At 48.4% G+C, this 19,725-nt stretch overlaps 2 protein-coding genes across 3 annotated transcripts in view; both read left to right on the forward strand.

The window, feature by feature from the left end:
• Positions 1-9,541: 9,541 nt before the first annotated feature.
• Positions 9,542-9,969, forward strand: LOC309802101 (NADH dehydrogenase [ubiquinone] 1 beta subcomplex subunit 4-like). Its single transcript, XM_082617362.1, has one exon. The coding sequence runs from the start codon at positions 9,548-9,550 to the stop codon at positions 9,935-9,937; it is 390 nt and encodes a 129-aa protein (XP_082473488.1). The 5' UTR covers positions 9,542-9,547; the 3' UTR covers positions 9,938-9,969.
• Positions 9,970-16,169: 6,200 nt separating this feature from the next.
• The window catches only part of SLC24A4 (solute carrier family 24 member 4), a gene marked incomplete at both ends in the record, with an annotated part of 174,623 nt that continues 171,067 nt past the window's right edge, over positions 16,170-19,725 (forward strand). For both annotated transcript variants that reach the window (XM_082618319.1, XM_082618320.1), the window contains 2 exons: positions 16,170-16,299; positions 18,375-18,485. In XM_082618319.1, coding sequence (XP_082474445.1) covers positions 16,170-16,299; positions 18,375-18,485 — 241 coding nt within the window. The remainder of the gene's footprint in view (positions 16,300-18,374; positions 18,486-19,725) is intronic.

Below are 19,725 nucleotides of genomic sequence, written 5' to 3' on the forward strand. Positions count from 1 at the left end.
TGTTAATATTAGATTATTTCTCTTCATAGTTAGCTGCCTCCTCACTTCCCGGTTTCCATGGCAACGCTTCTCAAACACCACTTGCACTCTGAATACACAATGTAAACGACCTTCAGTTGAACATTTCCCAATTTAGGGGTTTGGAGCCACAGCCAGCAGGCCTGCCATTAGGAATAAAGTTGAGACCCCAGTCCTGGGAAGCTGCTCAGAAGTGGCGTGCTGGGGGGTGCTGGGGGGACATGCAGCAAAGGACTCCTGAGCCAGGTCTTTGATGGACAAGGGGCCCAAAGGCCACTCACTAATACGCTGTTCTTTCTTAGTATATGAGGGGCTCAGGGTGACTTACTGAACTGGCAGGGACTCCTCTGTCACTTAGAGATGAGGAAACTGAGGCTTGGAGAAGGGAAGTGATTTTCTTATTGTCACACACTTTGTGATGGAGATGAGGCCAGAACTAGGGTGTGTCCAGGAACTGCACATGTTCACCCAGCATTCGGTTCCCCAGCACCCTTGTGCTCATGGCAGACATTGTTGGTCCCTCCTGGAATTCTTTCCCACTGAGCCTAGACTCATACTTCTCGATTTTAGCACAGTGCTCTGGGAAGTCATTGCCAGTTGATTGGAAATGGCACGTGAGATGATGTTCAGTTGCCATTCCAGCATGACCAGTACTAGATCCAGTACTGCAAAGAGGATGGCATTAGTGTAGGTCACTCACAGGTTTCAGAAGCCTGGAGATCCAAGAAATAGGAAGATAAAGCAGGAAGGAAGTAACTCAGTTGAGCATCTTCTGTGAGCCAGATGCTGATGGAGGTTGGTGCTTCCATATGCACGTTCTTGTCTCACCTCTGAAACTCACCAGATCCCCATTCAAGGGGAGTCAAGGGTTGGTCAGTCCAGACAACAATCAACAAGGGGGGCAGAGAGAAACGAATTGTGGACCTAGCCAAAAACATAAGACAAAGCAAGTCCATGATGGGCTCCAAGGACTGGATGGGGGAAACCACGATCAAAGGACAAACCCAACGGGCAACAGGGGGGCCAAAAATGGGAGACGAAGCCCACTGCTGGTGGGTGTGGAGTCTGGGGGGCAGCACAGCCGACGGGCAGAAGTGGGGAGGGGTGGGGCGGAGTGGAGGGACCTTAGAGAGGCAGTTGTCTGGTGAGGGTGCTCCCTTTTTCCAGGGATCTGGTACAGGGGTACTGCTGGCTGTCCAGAGCTGCCTGACATGGGGCTTCCTCGGCAGATGGTGGTGACATTGTCTGTGCCTCTTGTCTTGAGAATTGCCTCCTCTGGGCTTGCTGGCTGCAGGAATGTTCCCCGAGGCAGCCAAACCGGCACCCCACCTCTTCCTGAGGGAAAGGCACTGATCCATCCAGACAGGGGTGTCCGGAGGAAAGCCACGTGTCCTTTTTCCCAGTGCCCGCTATCCGGGGAATGGCTCAGGACCCCACTAAAGGCATTGCTTTTTCCCTTTCATCAAAGGAGATATTTTTCTTTCCAGTTTCTACCCACACGTAGTAATGCACACATTTTCTGCATAGTTATAAGCATGATAGGGAGAATTGTTGTTTTTTTAAAAATAGAAAAACCTCAGACCTTTTCCATTCAACGTCATAGCAACCCTTAGCATCCTTCGATTTCTGAGCAAATGATCACATGATTGCTGTGTCTTTCGCAAAGAACCAAAGGGCACTCCTGGCCTTAGGAAGTTGAGGAGAGGCTCAGATAGCCGGGCCAGGAAAATGCCATCAGCAGTGTCCTATGGGAGTAGGTTGCCGTTCCTAAGAGTCAAGTTTTTGGGAAGTGGGCAGGGAGGGGGGTTTCCCCCATTTAGTCACAAACCAGGCTTTGGAGCAGTGGGAGGATGGAGTCCATCATTTGCAGGTTTTAAACAAGCAAACCTGCAAATGATGGAAGGGGAGGTTCAGCCCTAATATAGTTGGTGCGCAGTTTCCCAGGGGCCCTGAACCTGCTCCTTTCTACCATCAGAGTGGATTTGGTTTTGCTGATTACAAACGTGTGCACTGGGGATGGGGTTCTGCCAGTTGTTTGTACTCCCAGGGATGGCACCTTGGGTTTCCCCAGTGATGCTGTAAATGTCCCTGAGAGCCAGGCCTAGGCTTCAGGTCCCCATTCCATAACCTGTGCTGGGCTGGTCTTACCTGGGGCCCTCGAAATGAGCATGCCTCGCCCTCAGGGTATCACCCTGGAAGGAAATCCACACGCTCGTTGGGGCTCTGGGCTGTGATGACCCAGTGAGTGCGTCTGAGCATTAAACCTGGGGCACTGACAATGCCCTGTGTCCTCAGGAGCTCGGATATTGTTTCTGCTTTCTGTTCTCCTGCTTCCTTTTAGAGGAAAGACAAGGTTGAAAACAGTGCTGCCCCTCCTCTCCTCAGAGAAGACCTCTGTGCTGGGGCAGTTTGCCAAATGGGAAGAGCTACGAGCCAGGGAACCAAGGCCTGGCTTCACCACTGACTCATTGTCACCCTGGGAAAGGCATGCCCCTTTTCTGGGCCTCAGTTTCCCCGTCTGTAAAGTACAGGGATTAGGCTATGGCAGGATTCCTCGAAGTGCCAGTTCTATGGGGTTATTAACTGGTGATAGGAGGAGAACGGAAAGCGGGGCCAAATCCGTTTGGGAAACGTTGAATTTAGCAAAATAAAAATGCTCCATTGCTGCGGATCTCCTCAGAGCCTTTAATACACTTTGTGGATTTCCAAAAGGGATTATAGCATAAGGTATTTCCAAAATTTATTTAAACACAGACCCTCTAAACTCTTCCAGTGTCAGTATTAGAATTCTCTTTCTCTCCTTGGAGAGCCAGCAAAGTCACTGATCTTCACTTCTTTGAGCGTCTAAGGCTGTTTGGTTTTTCAGTTTGTTTCTAAAATATAAATAGTCCTTGGTGAGGTCTTGGGGGTGGGTGAGGATCCACCTTAAACCAGAGGTTCTTGAAAGTCTTTAGAAGATGGCTTTGGGGGAAGGGTTCCACTCTTGCAGAAACTGTATGCAAAAGCTGATGTGTCTAGTTTGTACACTTTCCTGGGGGTGGGGGGCTCAGGGTCTATAGCATTCATGACATTTTCTAAGGCATCTGTACCCCAAAGGTGGTGATGCATTGTGTTTTAATTCTTGGTAGAAATCATTTGATTTTGTAGGAATTTGGACAAGACTTTGATATCTTGATTGGAATCAGGGCAGTTGGGAACAGGGAACAGAAGTGACAGGAAAGTGGACAGAAGATGGGGAAAACGAGAGGGACCAGCAGTGGCTCCATCCCGGGCAGGGCATGGCCTCCCCAATTCCTTCCCTGGTCCCACTATGAGTGCCTCTAAAAATCATCACGTGGTTCTTGGCTATGGAACTCAGCTACTGAATATTAATTCTCTGTGGCAGGGAGAAAAGTACCGCTGTCTCGGAAAGGCTCCCTCTCTTACAGGTCACCGGGGCTCCATTTATTAAATTGTTGCTCAAGGGCATAAATGTCTTGCAAGTATGTGTCTCCTCAAGGTCAGATACTTTCTCTTCCTCAAAGACACGGGGGCCTCCACCTCGGACTCCCTCCATGCAAACCGGAGAGGTTGCTGAAAAGGTGAGAAGTGGTGACAGGAAACTTCCCTCTTTACAGAGAAAAGCCTGCCCACCAATGTGTCCGAAGGCGGTGGGGCATCCGTGGGGTGGCCGAGAGAAGGTTCTGTTGGAACCAAAACCAAAAGAGCAGATCCACAGAGGGAGACTCTGAAGTGTTAATTCAAAAGCTGAGTTCTCAAGTTCACCATTCTGACGGACTACCAGCCGTCCTTGGATTGCCGGCCTTCGCAACAGAATACTAAGCATGAGTTTACACATTATTATTTACCAGCAGCCTGAGGGATTCGAATTCTTGGCTCGAAAGGCCTCATGACTGTTCACACACATGACCCCACGGAGCACAGGGTTAGCAGTCGAAGGGGAGAAGGTTACTTGTGTAACCTTTGTGTTCTCACAAAAGCTCTTTCTTTCTCTCCTTGGATATCTTCTGAAATATCTCCACACCGCAGGTAAGAATTTGCTTTCAGAACCTGGTTAAAAAGGGGGAAGAGAGAAAGGACAGGCCTCAAAGCTAACTGAACGTTCATCCGAAATCCTTTAAATTAATTGAAAACGCTGAGTCACACCCACCCATTGTATAACAGCCATTTACCCACATTGTGTAACAGCCATTAAAGTATTAGTGTTACTTTGGGGGCTACTTTATTATGCCACCCAGTGGTAAATCTCCTCTGGGCCCTCCCCTCCTTTTTTTTATTCCCCCAAAGAGTCGCAGTTTGCTAATTTATTTTCAAATGGGCTGAGTCTGGGTTGATCCCAGCCTCCTATTCAGCTTTTTGCCTCAGCGTAAGGATGGTGGACTATGTGAAAGTTGGTGTCCAGCCTGAAAGCCGTGCTTGATATTTTAAAAACGCTTTGAATGCTCTACAAAGGCAGAACCACCAACCCATCACTTAGCAGGCGTTAAAGGATGACTTACACGTGCAGGCGGGTGAGCTCTGAGCTTCCGTCTCTCTGTGGCTTTTCTGGGTCTCAGTTTCCCCCTCTGTCAAAGGAGAGCTTGGACAGGAAGGTGCATTCTTGAGGCAGGATGATGAAGAGCAGAGATCCTGGACCCAGAAGGCCTGGCTTTGAATCCCCGCTTTGTCACTTACCAGCTGTGTAACTTTGGGCAAGTTACTTAACCACTCAGAGCCTTGGGCTCCTTCATCTGTAAACTGATGGTTACAGAATTGTTGGGAGGATTAAAAGCATTGCTAGATATAAAGTACTTTGAGCACTGCTTGGCCCCGAGCAAGGATAGGTACATGTGATTTACTGCTATGATTGTTCTCGTTGGGGCCCTGGGGAGATGACGCTTTGTGCCTGGCACTCATCACCCACCACTCACCATTTCCTCAGCTCCCTGGGCACACTGCTGGACTGGATTTCCCGCCTCCCTTGCGGCCCTGGCCACTTGGCAGAGTTCTAACCCCAGAATGTGGGTGGAAGTGAAATCGCCACAGCCAGGTCTGACTCATAAAAACCTTCCCTGGGGGATGGATTTTCCATGTCTCTGATGCTCTGCCATTTCAGCGCAGATGAGTTTGGTACCCCTGGAGGCCCAGTGCTGAAGATGGTGTGGCCACGAGAGGGAAGGGACCAGGAACTCTGACTAACCGCTTGGAGAAGAGCTGCCTGCCTCTACGCCCAATTCGGACTTTGGGTGAAGAATAAACTTCAGCGGTGCCAAGCCAGTGAGGTCTGGGGGCAGCTAGAGTTACCGTAGCCAGGCGCTGGGCTAGTGTGGACATTTATGGAGACTCAGACATCCTTCCCGAGGGGTTGAACCTGCTTGTGGTTGTTCAATTTCCTGTCTCCAAGTTTCTGATGTTATCTGGGTAACTGAACCAAAGGACGCCCAGTTCTCTAGCTGGGGACAAGAGCTTGTATGTCCAGCAAGCACTGGCCTGGGCTCTGGCAAGCTCCCCACAGACAGCTGCCTGAGCTGGCTGCCCACACTTTCTGGACAATGGGGCCGAATTTCTGCCCAGATGCCATGGGGAGCTACTCAGGTTCCCCAGGCAGTAGCCCATGTTCAAAGTATTCCATTTCAGTTCTCAGATCTTGGTCCTCCCCGGTCTTCCCCATGGCTTTCCCTTGAGTGGGAATTGGCAGAAGCGTTTGTACAGAAGCCTCCGAAGTGGGCAAGTGAAACTTCCTCATTAAAACTCAAAATGTAACACCCTCCCCAACAAAGCCAGTGCTAGAAGGACGCTCACTGTGCTAAATTGTCTACTTGCTGACGGTGCCCCTGAGCTGGAGACACATGTGTCCCAACAGTCCCAGGGGCATTTAGTAATTCCCCTTGTGGCGGAATCCCTCTCCCTTTGATGAAAATCTCCTCCAATGCTTTCTCTGTCTCTCTCTCCCCGCCCTTGTCATTTTTCTCCTGGCACGACTGTCATTTCTACCCACGTATTCAGGCCCCTCCAGAGATGCAGAGAGGCCAGGGCTTTTTTCTTTTTCTTTTTCTTTTTTTTTAACATCTTTATTGGAGTATAATTGCTTTACAATGGTGTGTTAGTTTCTGCTTTATAACAAAGTGAATCAGCTATACGTATACATATGTTCCCATATCTCTTCCCTCTTGCGTCTCCCTCCCTCCCACTCTCCCTATCCCACCCCTCTAGGTGGTCACAAAGCACCGAGCTGATCTCCCTGTGCTATGCGGCTGCTTCCCACTAGCTAGCTATTTTACGTTTGGTAGTGTATATATGTCCATGCCTCTCTCTCGCTTTGTCACAGCTTACCCTTCCCCCTCCCCATATCCTCAAGTCCATTCTCTAGTAGGTCTGTGTCTTTATTCCTGTCTTACCCCTAGGTTCTTTATGACATTTTTTTTCTTAGATTCCATATATATGTGTTAGCATACGGTATTTGTTTTTCTCTTTCTGACTTACTTCACTCTGTATGACAGACTCCAGGTCCATCCACCTCACTACCTGAGCCATTAGAAAGAAATAAAGAAATGTGAAAACAAAATAGAGCACTTTCACAGAAAAACAAAAACCCAAGCTGCTATAGCCTTTGGCTGCTCAGTACACCAATTATAAAGGAAAATCCGGCTTTTGTGCAATGTCATGTTTCATAGTGAGCGTGGAGAGGCCAATCCAACAGCAGAACATTAGCAAGGCTCTAAAGTGGAGACATCTATGAGCCATGTCCCTTGCCAAAGAGCCCTTCCTACGGTCCCTTGTGGTAAGCTCTACCTGCCTTATTTCTACTCTCAGACTGACAAGCTCCAAGCGATCAGAGGGGCAGTGGGTGCACTCGGGGGTCTGCACCTTGGAGTGGAGGCTTGGACTGTGACTTATTACCCTGGGGATCTCGGCCAAGCCACTTAGTCTCCTTAAGTCACAATTTCACATCTGTGGTGGAGGCTGATAGTTGCCCATCCAAATCCCTCCTCCTCTGTTTCCACAGTAACAGGATTCTCCAGGGCACAGGATGCTCAGGTAGGCATTTTCAACCTTTCTTGGGTAGACGTGGTCATGTGACTAAGTTTCCACCAGTGGACTGTGAGAACTGACACAGGCTGGGGCTGGGACTTCTGACATTGGGTGTTCCTGCATTGTGCTCTCCTCCTCCGTCCTGTGGACTGAAACCCAGGTGTGCTGGTGAATCAGCTTTGACTGTGAAGATGATGAGAGTGCCCTAGAGGATGGCAGAGCCACCACGTGGCAGAAGCCTGGGCCCCTGAGTGATGAGGAGTAGTAGAGCTACCTTACAAACCTGGAGGGCTCTATGGGGACTCTTGCATAAAAGAAACTGCTTGTTCTCTATGACTCTCTAGTGCTGGATTTCTTTTCCACAGTAGGTTGGTCTTTAACTGACAACATTGTTCATAGGCTTATGGTGTGGTAAGTGCTGTACAGTTAGGGGTTCAATACATGTGAGCAAAGGGATTGGTCATTCCCTTGTTTAAATCCAAGAAATCTGAGAATCAGATTTACAAAACATAGAGCAGCTGCATAACTTGATTTCAGGGAACCCCCAGGCTCAGCCTGTTTGAGCATCTTTCCTCTGCTAGTTGGCCTTGGCTGAGAGTTCCCACCATCAGTCAGTAACCAGGAGATGACCAGGAAGAAAACAGGGATATCATATATAGCCTTCTATCTCTACCCAAAGAGCTAGTTAGCACACCTATCAGAACGAGTAGCTGTAGCATGGTGTCATTGGTGAAGGGTACGGCTAATGGGCAGAAGACCAGGTTCACATCCTAGCTGTACCTCTAACTCCTTTTGCAAACTTAAGTGGGCCACTTAACTGTCAGGAGTCTCAGCTTCCTGAAGCATCCATAAAATGCGGATGCTAATTCTGCCGCTGCCTATTCCCCAGGGCTACTATGGGGATCAAAAGACACGAGATGGTGAAAACACTGCATATGGCAGATGCCAGTGGGAGGAACATAACAGATCAAGTCCTATTTGCTGAACGTGGAACAGGTACGCTTGTCCCTTCCTTCCATGAGTATTTGCTGAGGACCTACTAAGTCCAGTGAGGGGAGATGTGTGCAGGGGAGACATGGTTCCTGTCCCCACAGAGCTTAGAGTCTGCTGGAAACCATACACAAGGAAATAGGCAATTACAATGCAGCATGATGAATTATTTGATAGAAGTACAAGCCACCATAAAAATATAGAAGAGGGGGCTCTTAACTCAGACTTCTGTGGTCCTGGAAGGCTTCCCAGAGGAAATGATATCTCCTTTAAGGTTGGAAGCAACAGAAAGAGTTAGCCAGGTGTCTTAGTTCAGGCCGCTATAACACAAATACCCAGACTGGGTGGCTTATAAACAACAGAAATTTATTTCTCAGAGTTCTGAAGGCTGGAAAGTGCAAGATCATGGTGCCAGCAGATTCAGCGTCTGATGAGATCCACTTCCTGGTTCATAGATGGCTGTCTTCTTGCTGTGTCCTCACAAGGGGAGGTGGAGCTCTCTGGGGGGTCCCTTTTATAAGGGCACTAATCCCATCCATGAGGGCCCCACCCTCATGACCTAGTCACCTCCCAAAGGCCCCACCTCCTAACACCATCACATTTGACAGTAGGTTTCAACATGTGAATTCTGTAGGGACACAAACATTCAGTCCATACCATCAGGCAAAGGGGGCTTTGGAGGTGGGAAGACTGTTCAAGGAAAATGAAACAAGGGTCACCTCTGAAGAGCAAGAAAGAACCTGAAAGAGATTCTGAGTGGCTGGAGCCTGGAGTGAAAGGAAGGGAATAATGAGATATTGGGCTGGAGGAGCTGGGAGGGTTGGGAGCAGGGTAGAGAGAACACACTTGGATAAAATACCAATGCCCACTTCCTGCCCCCAGGTGGTTTAAAAGCCCCCCAGGCGATTTGAATGTGCAGCCAATGTTGAAAGTACTGATTAGATCATGCAGGATCTTGTATGTCAAGCTCGGGAGCTGGAAGCTTTTCTCTGAAGCTTTTATGGGAGGAAGGGACATGACCGGATTTTCCCTTTTACCCTAGCTGCTGGTTGGAGGAAGGAATGTGATGGAAAGACTGGGGTTAGAGACACTGGTTAAGAAGGCTGCTGAGGGGCGCAGGTGAGGCATGGAGCCAGAGGTGATAATGGGGATGGCAATAAGGGGACAAACCTGAGGCCTGAGTGACGATGGACTGGAAGGAAGTGCGGGAGAGGCAGGAAGACAAGGATGAGCCTCAGATTCCTGACGCGCGGGTCAGAATTCCTGAAAAGACTCCAGCTCCAGATACAGACTTACGAGTCAGCAGCGGAGAGCAAATAACTCCAGCCAGAGAATTGATGAGCTCTCCTGGGAAGAGGGGTGTAAAGAGAGAAAAAAAGAGGGCCTAGAACAGAGGCGTAGAGGGCCGAGGGAAGAGCCGGTTGGAGAAGGAAGAGAAAAACCATAAGCACACACTGTTAAAAAAGTTAAGGATGTGACAGTTTTAAGAAGGGTGTATTTAGGCGCAGTTGCGCGCCGGGTCGTCAAGATGTCGTTCCCCAGGTACAAGCCGTCGCACCTGGCAACCCTGCCCACTACCCTTGACCCAGCTGAATACGACATATCTCCGGAAACTCGGAAGGCACAAGCCGAGCGTTTGGCCATAAGATCCCGGCTTAAACGGGAGTACCTGCTTCAGTACATCGACCCCAGCCGTCATGGGGTCATCGAAGATGCTGCCTTGATTCGTTGGACCTATGCAAGATTAGCAAATATCTATCCCAATTTCAGACCCACTCCCAAGACCTCACTTTTAGGAGCTCTGTTTGGAATTGGGCCCCTCCTCTTCTGGTATTGTGTTTTCAAAATGGACAGAGGTAGGAAAGAAAAACTTATCCGGGAAGGAAAATTGGATCAAACATTTAACATCTCATATTAAATCTGGCAATGATGACTATATGTACCGTTGTTTAAATGGATCTATTAATCATTAAAAAATTTTTCTTTCTTAATATTAAAAAAAAAAAGAAGGGTGTGTTCAAGAGTGTCCAGTTCTGCTGAGATGTCTCCACAGGTCACTGGTAACCTTGACAGTGAAGATGAATGGGACCTTGGGGTGGTGCTGAAGTGATGGTGAGAGGGGGCACCTCCTAACAGGACAAGTATTTTTTACCTTCTTCACATTGTAACCAAAATGTGTATATTCATTCATTCTATAAATACATCATTTATTAAGTACCTAATGTGCTGGATACTGTGTTCAGAGCTGCAGACAAGACAGCAGGTCCTTGAGGTCCTCACTGGCCAGGAGGAGACAGATACTCTCTCCCATTTCACAAGACCATGTGATGTAACTACTATAATGGAGATGTACGTCAGGGGCTTTGCAACAAGCTGGACCAACTCTACCAGGGAGGGGGAAGGGGTGGCCAAGAAAGGTCCCAGAAAGCAAGGAAGTGGGATGAGGTTTGCCCTGGTGTGGTTGTCATGGGGGCTGTCCACTGCAGAGTGCAGAGTTCAGCCTGTAGTGGAAGAAGCGCACTTCCAGACCTGTCCATGTTGCTGGGGCCACGTGCCTGGCTTTGGCCACTGAGTGGTGAGCAGCGGTGTGCAGAGTCCAGAGTCCTCAGCTGCCAGCTCAAGACCCTCCAGTGGGCTCTCCTCCCTCTGACATGGCGAGCAGCAATATTTGAGACTGTGGCTGTTCCTAAGAACATGAGTAACTGCCCTCAAGACACATACCTCTTGATAGACAAGAAATGTAGAGGAGGAAAAACTATTTTCCCTCCACCTATCTTAGGTTCATTGGCTGGGGCCTTGTAAATTAGACCAACAAAGGACAGATTAACAAGAGAAAACCAAACAGAAGTTTATTCACCTGTGCATTGTGCATACACATGGGATTACCCAGTAATTAGTAATTCAAAGGGGTGGTAAGAATTTGGGTTTATATAGCATTTTAACAAAGTAAAAGTACATCTTTAGAGACGTGAGAAGACAAAGGAAAAACATTTCGTGCTTCCATGGGTGGCAAATTGTGAGAAGGCAAATATAAGGGGAGATCAATGGCGGGTAAGGGCAATTTTTTTTTTTTTTTTTTTTTTGTGGTACGCCGGCCTCTCACTGTTGTGGCCTCTCCCGTTGTGGAGCACAGGCTCCGGATGCGCAGGCCCAGCGGCCATGGCTCACGGGCCCAGCCGCTCCGCGGCATGTGGGATCTTCCCAGACCGGGGCACGAACCCGTGTCCCCTGCATCGGCAGATGGACTCTCAACCACCGCGCCACCAGGGAAGCCCAGGGTGAGTTTTAGCAAAGTTTGTAGATAGATTCCTCTGGTGCTGTCCCTGGGCTGATAAGGATCTAGAGTTGTCGCCAGTGATTAACTTCTGTCCTTCCTGGCACAGAGCAGAGGGAAATAATCTCTACAGATTTATTTCCTACATTTAGGCAAATAGGGGACATTTTTCTTGTATTTGCTTCTTCTTATTTGCCTTCAGCTCAAAATAATCCTTATGCCAAAGTAGCATGTTTTGGAGTCGAATATTCTGCTACCCTGAAGCAAACTTTTGTTGTTTTACCGTTTTTTGTGGTTACCACAGCATAACCTAGCCCAGTGGTTCTCAAAATGTGGTTCCTGGACCAGTAGTATCAGCTTCACCTGGGAACTTGTTAGAAATACAAATTCTCAGGCCCCACCCCAGACTTACTGAAGCTGAAACCCTGGGGTGGGGCTTAGCAATCTGAGTTTTAACAAGCCCTCCAGGGGATTCTAAAGCACGGTCAAGTTTGAGAACTGCTGCCCTAGGCGGTGCCAACTGATACAGCTATCTGGAAGACGCAGCAGGAGGAATTACAATTCATGGAGAAGGTCGTTTAAGTAAACTCGGAAAAAAACCGAGTAAGAAGATGAATTAAATGGTGAGGCTCTTCATGTCATAGGAATGAATATTTAAGAAAAAATATAGTGTACCTATCTGCACAGACTGAGCCTTCCTATCAAAATGCTGAAAACGGGTCATGTCACATCACAGAAAATACTGTTGCAGAGGGGATACTCAGAATCCAATGTCATTGAAGCCACAACTAGGCTAACTAAGATAAACCCAGAAATGCACTTTCCATTTGTCTCCATGGCCTTGCTTAGAAAATGCTCCAGGATGCTTTGAATCTGAAAGGTACATAAAATCCAATTCTCTCTTCTGCAGGGTGAGTCATTAGAGCTGCATGCAGCAAAGGCTATTTGGTAATGGGCAGTATTTAAATGAGGCAAAAAGTACAATTTCAAATGAATTGCTTTTTAAACTGTCAGATAAAAGGAATCCATTTGTGCATGTGAAATTATTCCAAGGTTCTATTAACGGAGAGCAGGTGAAAGATGTCAAAGAAACGTTCTATTAAAGAGCTGACTAAATGCTTAAGGACAGACACCTGAGGACTCCTCTGGCCTGTTTTGGATTCAGAAATGTCTGTTTTTGCCAGCCCTACATGAGCTCCATGGACACAAGTTTTAGGAAAATACTAAATCCTAGTAATAAGATGCCATTTTTTAAGCTTCAATAAGTTTTTTTAATGGAAGTATAGTTGATTTATAACGTTGTATTTTTGTAGTGAGGTGAATAGACCTAGAGTCTGTCATACAGAGTGAAGTAAGTCAGAAAGAGAAAGACAAATACCATATGCTAACACATATATATGGAATTTAAGAATTAAAAAAATGTCATGAAGAACCTAGGGGTAAGACAGGAATAAAGACACAGACCTACTAGAGAATGGACTTGAGGATATGGGGAGAGGGAAGGGTAAGCTGTGACAAAGCGAGAGAGAGGCATGGACATATATACACTACCAAACGTAAAATAGATAGCTAGTGGCAAGCAGCCGCAGAGCACAGGGAGATCAGCTGGGTGCTTTGTGACCACCTAGAGGGGTGGGATAGGGAGGGTGGGAGGGAGGGAGATGCAAGAGGGAAGAGATATGGGAACATATGTATATGTATAACTGATTCACTTTGTTATAAAGCAGAAACTAACACACCATTGTAAAGCAATTATACTCCAATAAAGATGTAAAAAAAATAATGTTGTATTAGTTTCAGGTGTACAGCAGTGATTCAGTTATACATATATGCATATATATAGATATATACACACATATCTATATATATAGATAGATAGATATTCTTTTTCAGATTCTTTTCCCTTACAGGTTATTACAATATATTGAGTATAGTTCCCTGTGCTATACAGTAGATCCTTGTTGGTTATCTATTTGATATATAGTGGTATACATATGTTTATCCCAAACTCCTAATTTATCCTCCCCCCCACCCCACTTTTCCCTTTAGTAACCATAATTTTGTTTCCTATGTCTCTGGGTCTAATTCTGTCTTGTAGATAAGTTCATTTGTATTATTTTTTTAGATTCCACAGATAAGTGATATCATAAAATATTTGTCTTTCTCTGGCTGGCTTTCTTCACTTAGTATGATAATCTCCAGGTCCATCTGTATTGCTGCAAATGGCATCATTTCATTTTTTATGGCTGAGTAATATTCCATTGTATAAATATACCACATCTTTTTTATACATTCATTTATCAATGGGCATTTAGGCTGCTTCTATGTCTTGGCTATTGTAAATGTGCTGCAATGAACATTGGGGTGCATGTATATAATAAGATGCCATTTTGTTCATTAGAGATGCTTTAACCAATGTGACCCAAATGCTGTCTTATGGCGGGACAATAGTATATTATCGCTTTAACTTTTTCCTTTGGTGAAAATACAATGCCAAGGGCTCTTGGCTAGCTTTCCAAATGCCCATTTAACACTGTTCTGTGGTCTTTTATTTGTTATTGATAAATAGCAATCCTTGTACAGTCTGGTCAATAAGAAGAAAATTCTTCAAACATATGAAAAGTGTCCTTTTTGTCACCGGCAGGTAGGCTTGGTAGAGGTCACCCATATACAGGGAGATCCTCGATGGTAAGGCTGCTCTAGAGACAAAACAGAATCCTGAGCTGTTCTACACAAGGGCAACCCCGGTCTTTTCCATTTCATTTCCTCTAGGGGTTTCTACTGCAATTAGTCTTGTGCTCATGCCTTCAGTATCCGTGGGACTACTGAAAATAATTAGTGAATCTTCTCCTTCCCCTGGCCCTCCAGGTACCTCTCACCTGTGTCACTATGCCAGGCTAGCACAAGCAAAATTCTCCTTGCTTGGTCAGTCCAAGAGGAACTGTGAAGATGGTGCCCCACTAGAAGCATTGGGACAGATTTGAAAGGGCCATGCTTCTGACACTTGAATGTGCACACACATCTCCAGGGGGTCTTGTTAAAAATGCACATTCTGACTCAGTAGGTCTGGGCTGGAAACTTAGAGCCTGAATTTCTTGCAAGCTCCCAGGCAATGTTTATGCTGCTGTGGACCACATTTTGAGTAGCGATGGAATAACACACATTCCGCAAAAATAGTGACTTTTAGAACTGACGCTATTAAACAGGCATTTATCTAAGGGTCTGGCTCCCCTTTGCTTTGGGGTTCCTTGAAAGCAGGAACTGGATCTTACACATTTTTTGGTTGTTTTGTTTTGTTTTGTTCTCTGGCTGGCACTTGGCATTAATCCCGCACTCAGTGGGTATTTATTTAATTAAACAGAGCTGGCATTGTTCCAAAAAGGATTTTAAGTGGATTTAACCCCTGGCAGGCCCTAACTAGGGGCTTGATGAGTTGGCCAGGGAAGGAAATCATTCCCAGGGTAGCCACAAACCCTCTGGGCTGAGGCCCTTCCGCTAAAGGTCCCCACCACCCGCTTGCACCTGGATTTCAACTCAGCTGCTGCACTTCTGAAATTCTCCCTCCTGCCCCATTTTTTAAAGTGGTTTACACTAGAGAGCCGATCAGAGAAAAGGAGGAAAAACAAAACAAAACAAAACCCAGAAACCCCGTGGGGCGCAGAACTCTCGGGTTTCTCTCTGCCGGGTCTCCAGCTTTGTGCAGGTCGGCGTAGCGCCCGCCGCCGGCTCCCCAGCCCGCCCCGAGAGCCCTGGAGGAACCGGCCCTGGGGGCGCGGGCGCTCGTCGGCTTGGTGCAAGCCTGTTTGTTAGCTCTGCTCGAGCAATTAATCTTCTCTTGCATCTCCCGCCCCGGGGGCGGGGGTCGTGGCGGTCTCGGGTCGCCTCGGGGGTCGTGCAGAGCCCGGACTAGAGCGATCGCTCTACTGAAACCCTTGTTCCCAGAGTCCCTGCGGTGCCATAACCCGTTCCTCTCTGCAGAAGCCTCGGAGGGTTAGAGAAGGGCTTGTTTCGGCTCCATAGGGGCGGGGGGGGGGGAGAGAAAAAGGGAGAAGGAGGGTGATTGTGTGGGTCAGTGGTTGAGCCTCACGGGGGAAGGGAGGAGAGCCCGGGCGAGTGTGCCCTAGGGGAGGAGTACACGTGCTGGGGAGGCGGGGGGTGGGGTTGAGAGGCGGGCAGGAGGGGAGGAGAAGGGAGGCGAGAGCTGCGGGCGGGAGGCTCCACGGCCTCGCAGACGCAGGCGCCAGCAGCCGGAGAGAAAGTTCCCGGGGAGAGCTCGCCCCCGGAGGGCCGTCGTCGAGGCTGCTCGCGGCGAGGGTTGCAGGTCCCGCGCGTCCCGCCTGCCTCCCCGTCTGAGCGCACTGGGCCGCTGGGGCTTGGCTCGCCGGGAAGCAGGGAAACATCGCTGGCCGGCGGCTGCCGCCAAACTTGGAGGGGGAGGATGCTGCGAGTGCGAGCGGCGGTGCGGGGCACGGGGGCACACTGAGTGCTACCGGGGCTGCGGCCGGGCGAGGGCGCCGAGGCTGAGCGGGCAGGTAAGGGGCACCAGCGCCAGGGCTGCGCCAGCCCTGCGAGCCAGGGCCGCCAGCGCCACCGTGCCGGCGTCGCCTCCTCGCCACGGAGCCACGGTGAGCGGAGCGCGCACGCCGCGCGCGGGACTCTGAGCTCCGGCCGCGTCGCGCGCCTGCACCTCCTCTCCCCCCTCTGGGCTTCCCCGCCGAGCTCGCCCGCGGGCCGTGAAGCTTTTTGGCCCGTAGCCTAGCCCCTCGCCTCTGAGCCTCGCGTCGCCCGCTCCAGTCCACGCCGCTCCGCCACAGATAGCACTCCGGCCAGTGGGGCTCCCCATCCTCGGCCAGAGACGGCATCCAGGCGCTCCGGGATGGCGCTCCGCGGCCCCCCGCGGCCGCGCAAAGTTCGCAGGAGACGAGAGATGCTGAGGCAGCAAGTTGCCTTCGTGTGCGCGATTTTGGCCCTGGTGTGCTGTGCGTCTGGCCTCTTTGGCAGCTGGGGTAGGTACTGGTGCGGGCCTGCCCCGGGAGTTGGGGGGCTTGGGCTGGAAAGCCGCGGGGCAGCTCCGAGAGGTCTTCCTTTCCTTCCCAGTCAGGTTGGCCTCAAGGGTTCATCCAGTCCCTTCCACACCAGGCAGGTAGAGCGCACCCAGGAGGGCTGATATCGACTCTCTGAGCTGTGGTGCCTGTTCCCCTGAGCTGCGCGCGGTCCCTGGGGCCTCAGAACGCGGCTGCAGGTCTGTGTTACTAAGGCGAAAGCCTGAACCACTGGCCCCCTCGGCGCCAGAGTTCTGTCCCTGGGGTGCCCAGGGAGTGTGGACAGCGCAGCGGCGGGGTCCAGGTGTGGATTCTCTTGGACTGGGGCGGACGAGACTAAGTGGACCCATTTCCATTTTGCGGAGCGGAGAAGGTTGTTCTCCGCGTCCCTCGAAAACCCAGATTCTGAGGCTGGGAACTGAGTCTCAGCTCTCCCCTCGCCCCTGCCAAAGGGGCGCCCTGGGTGTCCTGACGCGTCTTCTCCAAACCCTAAAAATGTTGTGGGCAGTCTGTCCCCTCGGGAGGTTGCTGCTATGTTTCAGCATCGTTTCTCAACTCCTCTTAATCCCCACGGGACCGGCTTGTGCCTGGAACCACTAGCCACGGTCCTTCATCCAAGGAGAGACTGAGGGATTTGGGAGTTACTTAGGATATACAAATTTAAGATGGAGAGAAAAAGAAACTTACAAAAAATATGTTTAGGGAAGGGAGTGGCGGATGTGCGCCTAGGCGGAAGCTTCAGAAGACATTCAGGTGGCTAACATTCCCATGTTCAGTTGGATGCTGTGGACCTCCTAGTTTTGTTTTTTTAGTATTCTATTTTAATTTTTAATGTCCTCTAGAAACTTTATTTAAAAATTTTTTAATTGAAGTATAGTTGATTTATAATGTGTGAGTTTCAGCTGCACAGCAAAGTGATTCGGTTATACATATGTGTGTGTGTATATACATATGTATATATGCTTTTTTCCCCGATTACTGTCTAACATTTTAAAAAATGAAAGAAATGGCATGATTTAGCAACCTGGACATGGGGAATAAAGCAGATGGTACCTTCTTGAGCAGTTAGGGACAATTTAGAGAGGTTCATATTGATAAAAATCAGGTGGAACTTGACTTAACTCTTTAATACTGCCTTTCAAAACCCAAACTTTGTGATTTGAGGGTAAAAGGTCAAAAACTGGCCCTTCCCAACAGAAATCCAGAAAGGTTATTTGAACACCTTAGTACCTGGTGCTTGGCAGTTGGGCAAGTTGGTGTGTGTTCTTCCTCAGTCACACACAAGAAATAACAAAATACCTAGAGGCTCCTAGATGTCAGCATTATAGAAGAGGTATTATTATCCAGCTGAAGCAGTATGCACATCAGGAGAGGTAAATGAATACTCTGAAGATCTTAAAGTGAGAATCATTTTTATTTGCTGGATCAGGAAGGCCTTTAGGAGTTTAGCTGCGCTTGGTCATCGGCATCCATACCAGTGATCTCCCTTGTTACTCAGTATGGCCCTTGGACCAACAGAATCAGTGTCACCTGGGAGCTTGTTAGCGTAGAATCTTGGGTTGTGGGCCAGACCTACTGAATCAGAATCTGCATTTTAACAAGGTTCCCAGGTGATTTGTGTGCACATTCAAGGGTGAGAAGCCGCGGGCCAGACCCCATCAACTTTCTCCACCTGTTTGCTGACTTTATCCTTCAGGGCAGGAATGCCTGAGCATGTTTACTGGCTAAGAACTTCATGGTCACCTATCTAAACCCTTTGTTGCACCTGTGAAGGGCTGAGACTGGAGCAGTCTTGGCCAAGGTCAGATCACATGCTGACCAATCTGGGACTAGAAACAATGAACTAGATCTAGGAAGCAGATTACTGTAGGTGAGCAGGTGATACTGTGCTTCCAGTCATTGTATCACTCCTTACAGATGGCTCTAAATAATCAAACGGGGCTGTTGCTGATATAGCTAGATACAGGCACGTAAGGCCATTGTGAGAATGCAGGCGCCATGTTGATCTAATGGTGTTTGTGACTTATTTTCCAATCCAGGGCACAAAACAGCTTCTGCTAGCAAACATGTTTTACCAGACACATGGAGAAGTAGAAGGCTGATGGCACCAGTGAATGGGACTCAGACAGCTAAGAACTGCACAGATCCAGGTAAGAGATAGATTCTTCCCCTAAGGCATTTGGCAGGGTCTGGAGATGGTGTGTATGTGGACAATTATAGCCAGAGCTGAGAAAAGGTGGTTTTGTGACCCTGAGTAGGAAAGGGTAGCTATAAGGTGTTGAAAGGTAACATACAGACGTTAATCAGTCGTGCTGCTAAGCAACTCCAGTACTTTCTTTATCCAACAGCTGAAAAGATCACATTTGAGAGTTTTAAATTCTCATTTTTTGTTCTCACGGTGCTCCTAAAGGCTCAGTGTTCCGCCCCAGCTCCCGCAATTCTGTTTGCCTGGGTGTCTTCGTTTTCTTTCCCTTTTGCTCTCTGTGTCCATCTGATGGAGCTTCAGGGACACAAACCCTGCTGCTCTGGCAGAGGGCACTTTGGGATGACTCACCAGGGTCATACCACCCAGGGTCGCTGCGGGGGTGGGACACGCTGGGTTGCTGTGGCCCCTTCTCTGGAAGAGGAGTTCCCTAGCATTGCAGCCTGGTAGATGGGTTCTGCTCGCCCTGGGAGGTGGTTCGATGGGCCTCTTCAGACTTCTCCAGGCGGTCAGAGGCTGTAGGGACCCAGTGATGACATCTCGTCTGTTCTCCTGCCAGAGGCAGGCTTTGCTTAAATGGGTGGAGATTTCTTCTCAGAACCTGTATGGGCCAGCGAATGGAAGCTGCCCGGGCCTCAGACAGGCCAGTCCTAGGTTTTAGCCCTGGCTCCCTAACTTGGGGGTCTTAGTGAGAAGGACTCAGTGGGATGATGCATTCAGAAGCTCTTTGGGAGCTATGAGGTTTTATTTTCTTATTTTTTTAAATTTAAGTATAGTTAATTTACAGTGTTGTGTTTCAAGTGTATAGCAGAGTGATTCAGTTATACATATATATCTATTCTTTTTCAGATTCTTTTCCATTATAGGTTATTACAAGATATTGAGTATAGTTCCCTGTGCTATACAGTACGTCCTTGTTGTTTACCTATTTTATGTACAGTAATGTGTGTATCTGTTAATCCCAGATTCCTAATTTACCCCCACCCCGCTATCCCCTTTGGTAACCGTAAGTTTGTCTTCTGTGTCTGTGAGTCTATTTCCGTTTTGTAAATAAGTTCATTCGTATCATTTTTTAAGATTCCACATGTAAGTGATACCACATGATATTTGTCTTTGACTTTCTTCAGTTAATATGACAATCTCTAGGTCCATCCATGTTGCTGCAAATGACATTATTTGATTCTTTT

The sequence above is a fragment of the Mesoplodon mirus genome, assembly GCF_964341445.2.
Source record: "Mesoplodon mirus genome assembly, chromosome: 4".
NCBI lineage: Eukaryota > Metazoa > Chordata > Mammalia > Artiodactyla > Ziphiidae > Mesoplodon > Mesoplodon mirus.

What these genes read in the sequence shown, in the direction of transcription:
- LOC309802101 (XM_082617362.1), top strand. Translation starts at nt 9,548, where the DNA reads ATGTCGTTCCCCAGGTACAAGCCGTCGCACCTGGCAACCCTGCCCACT.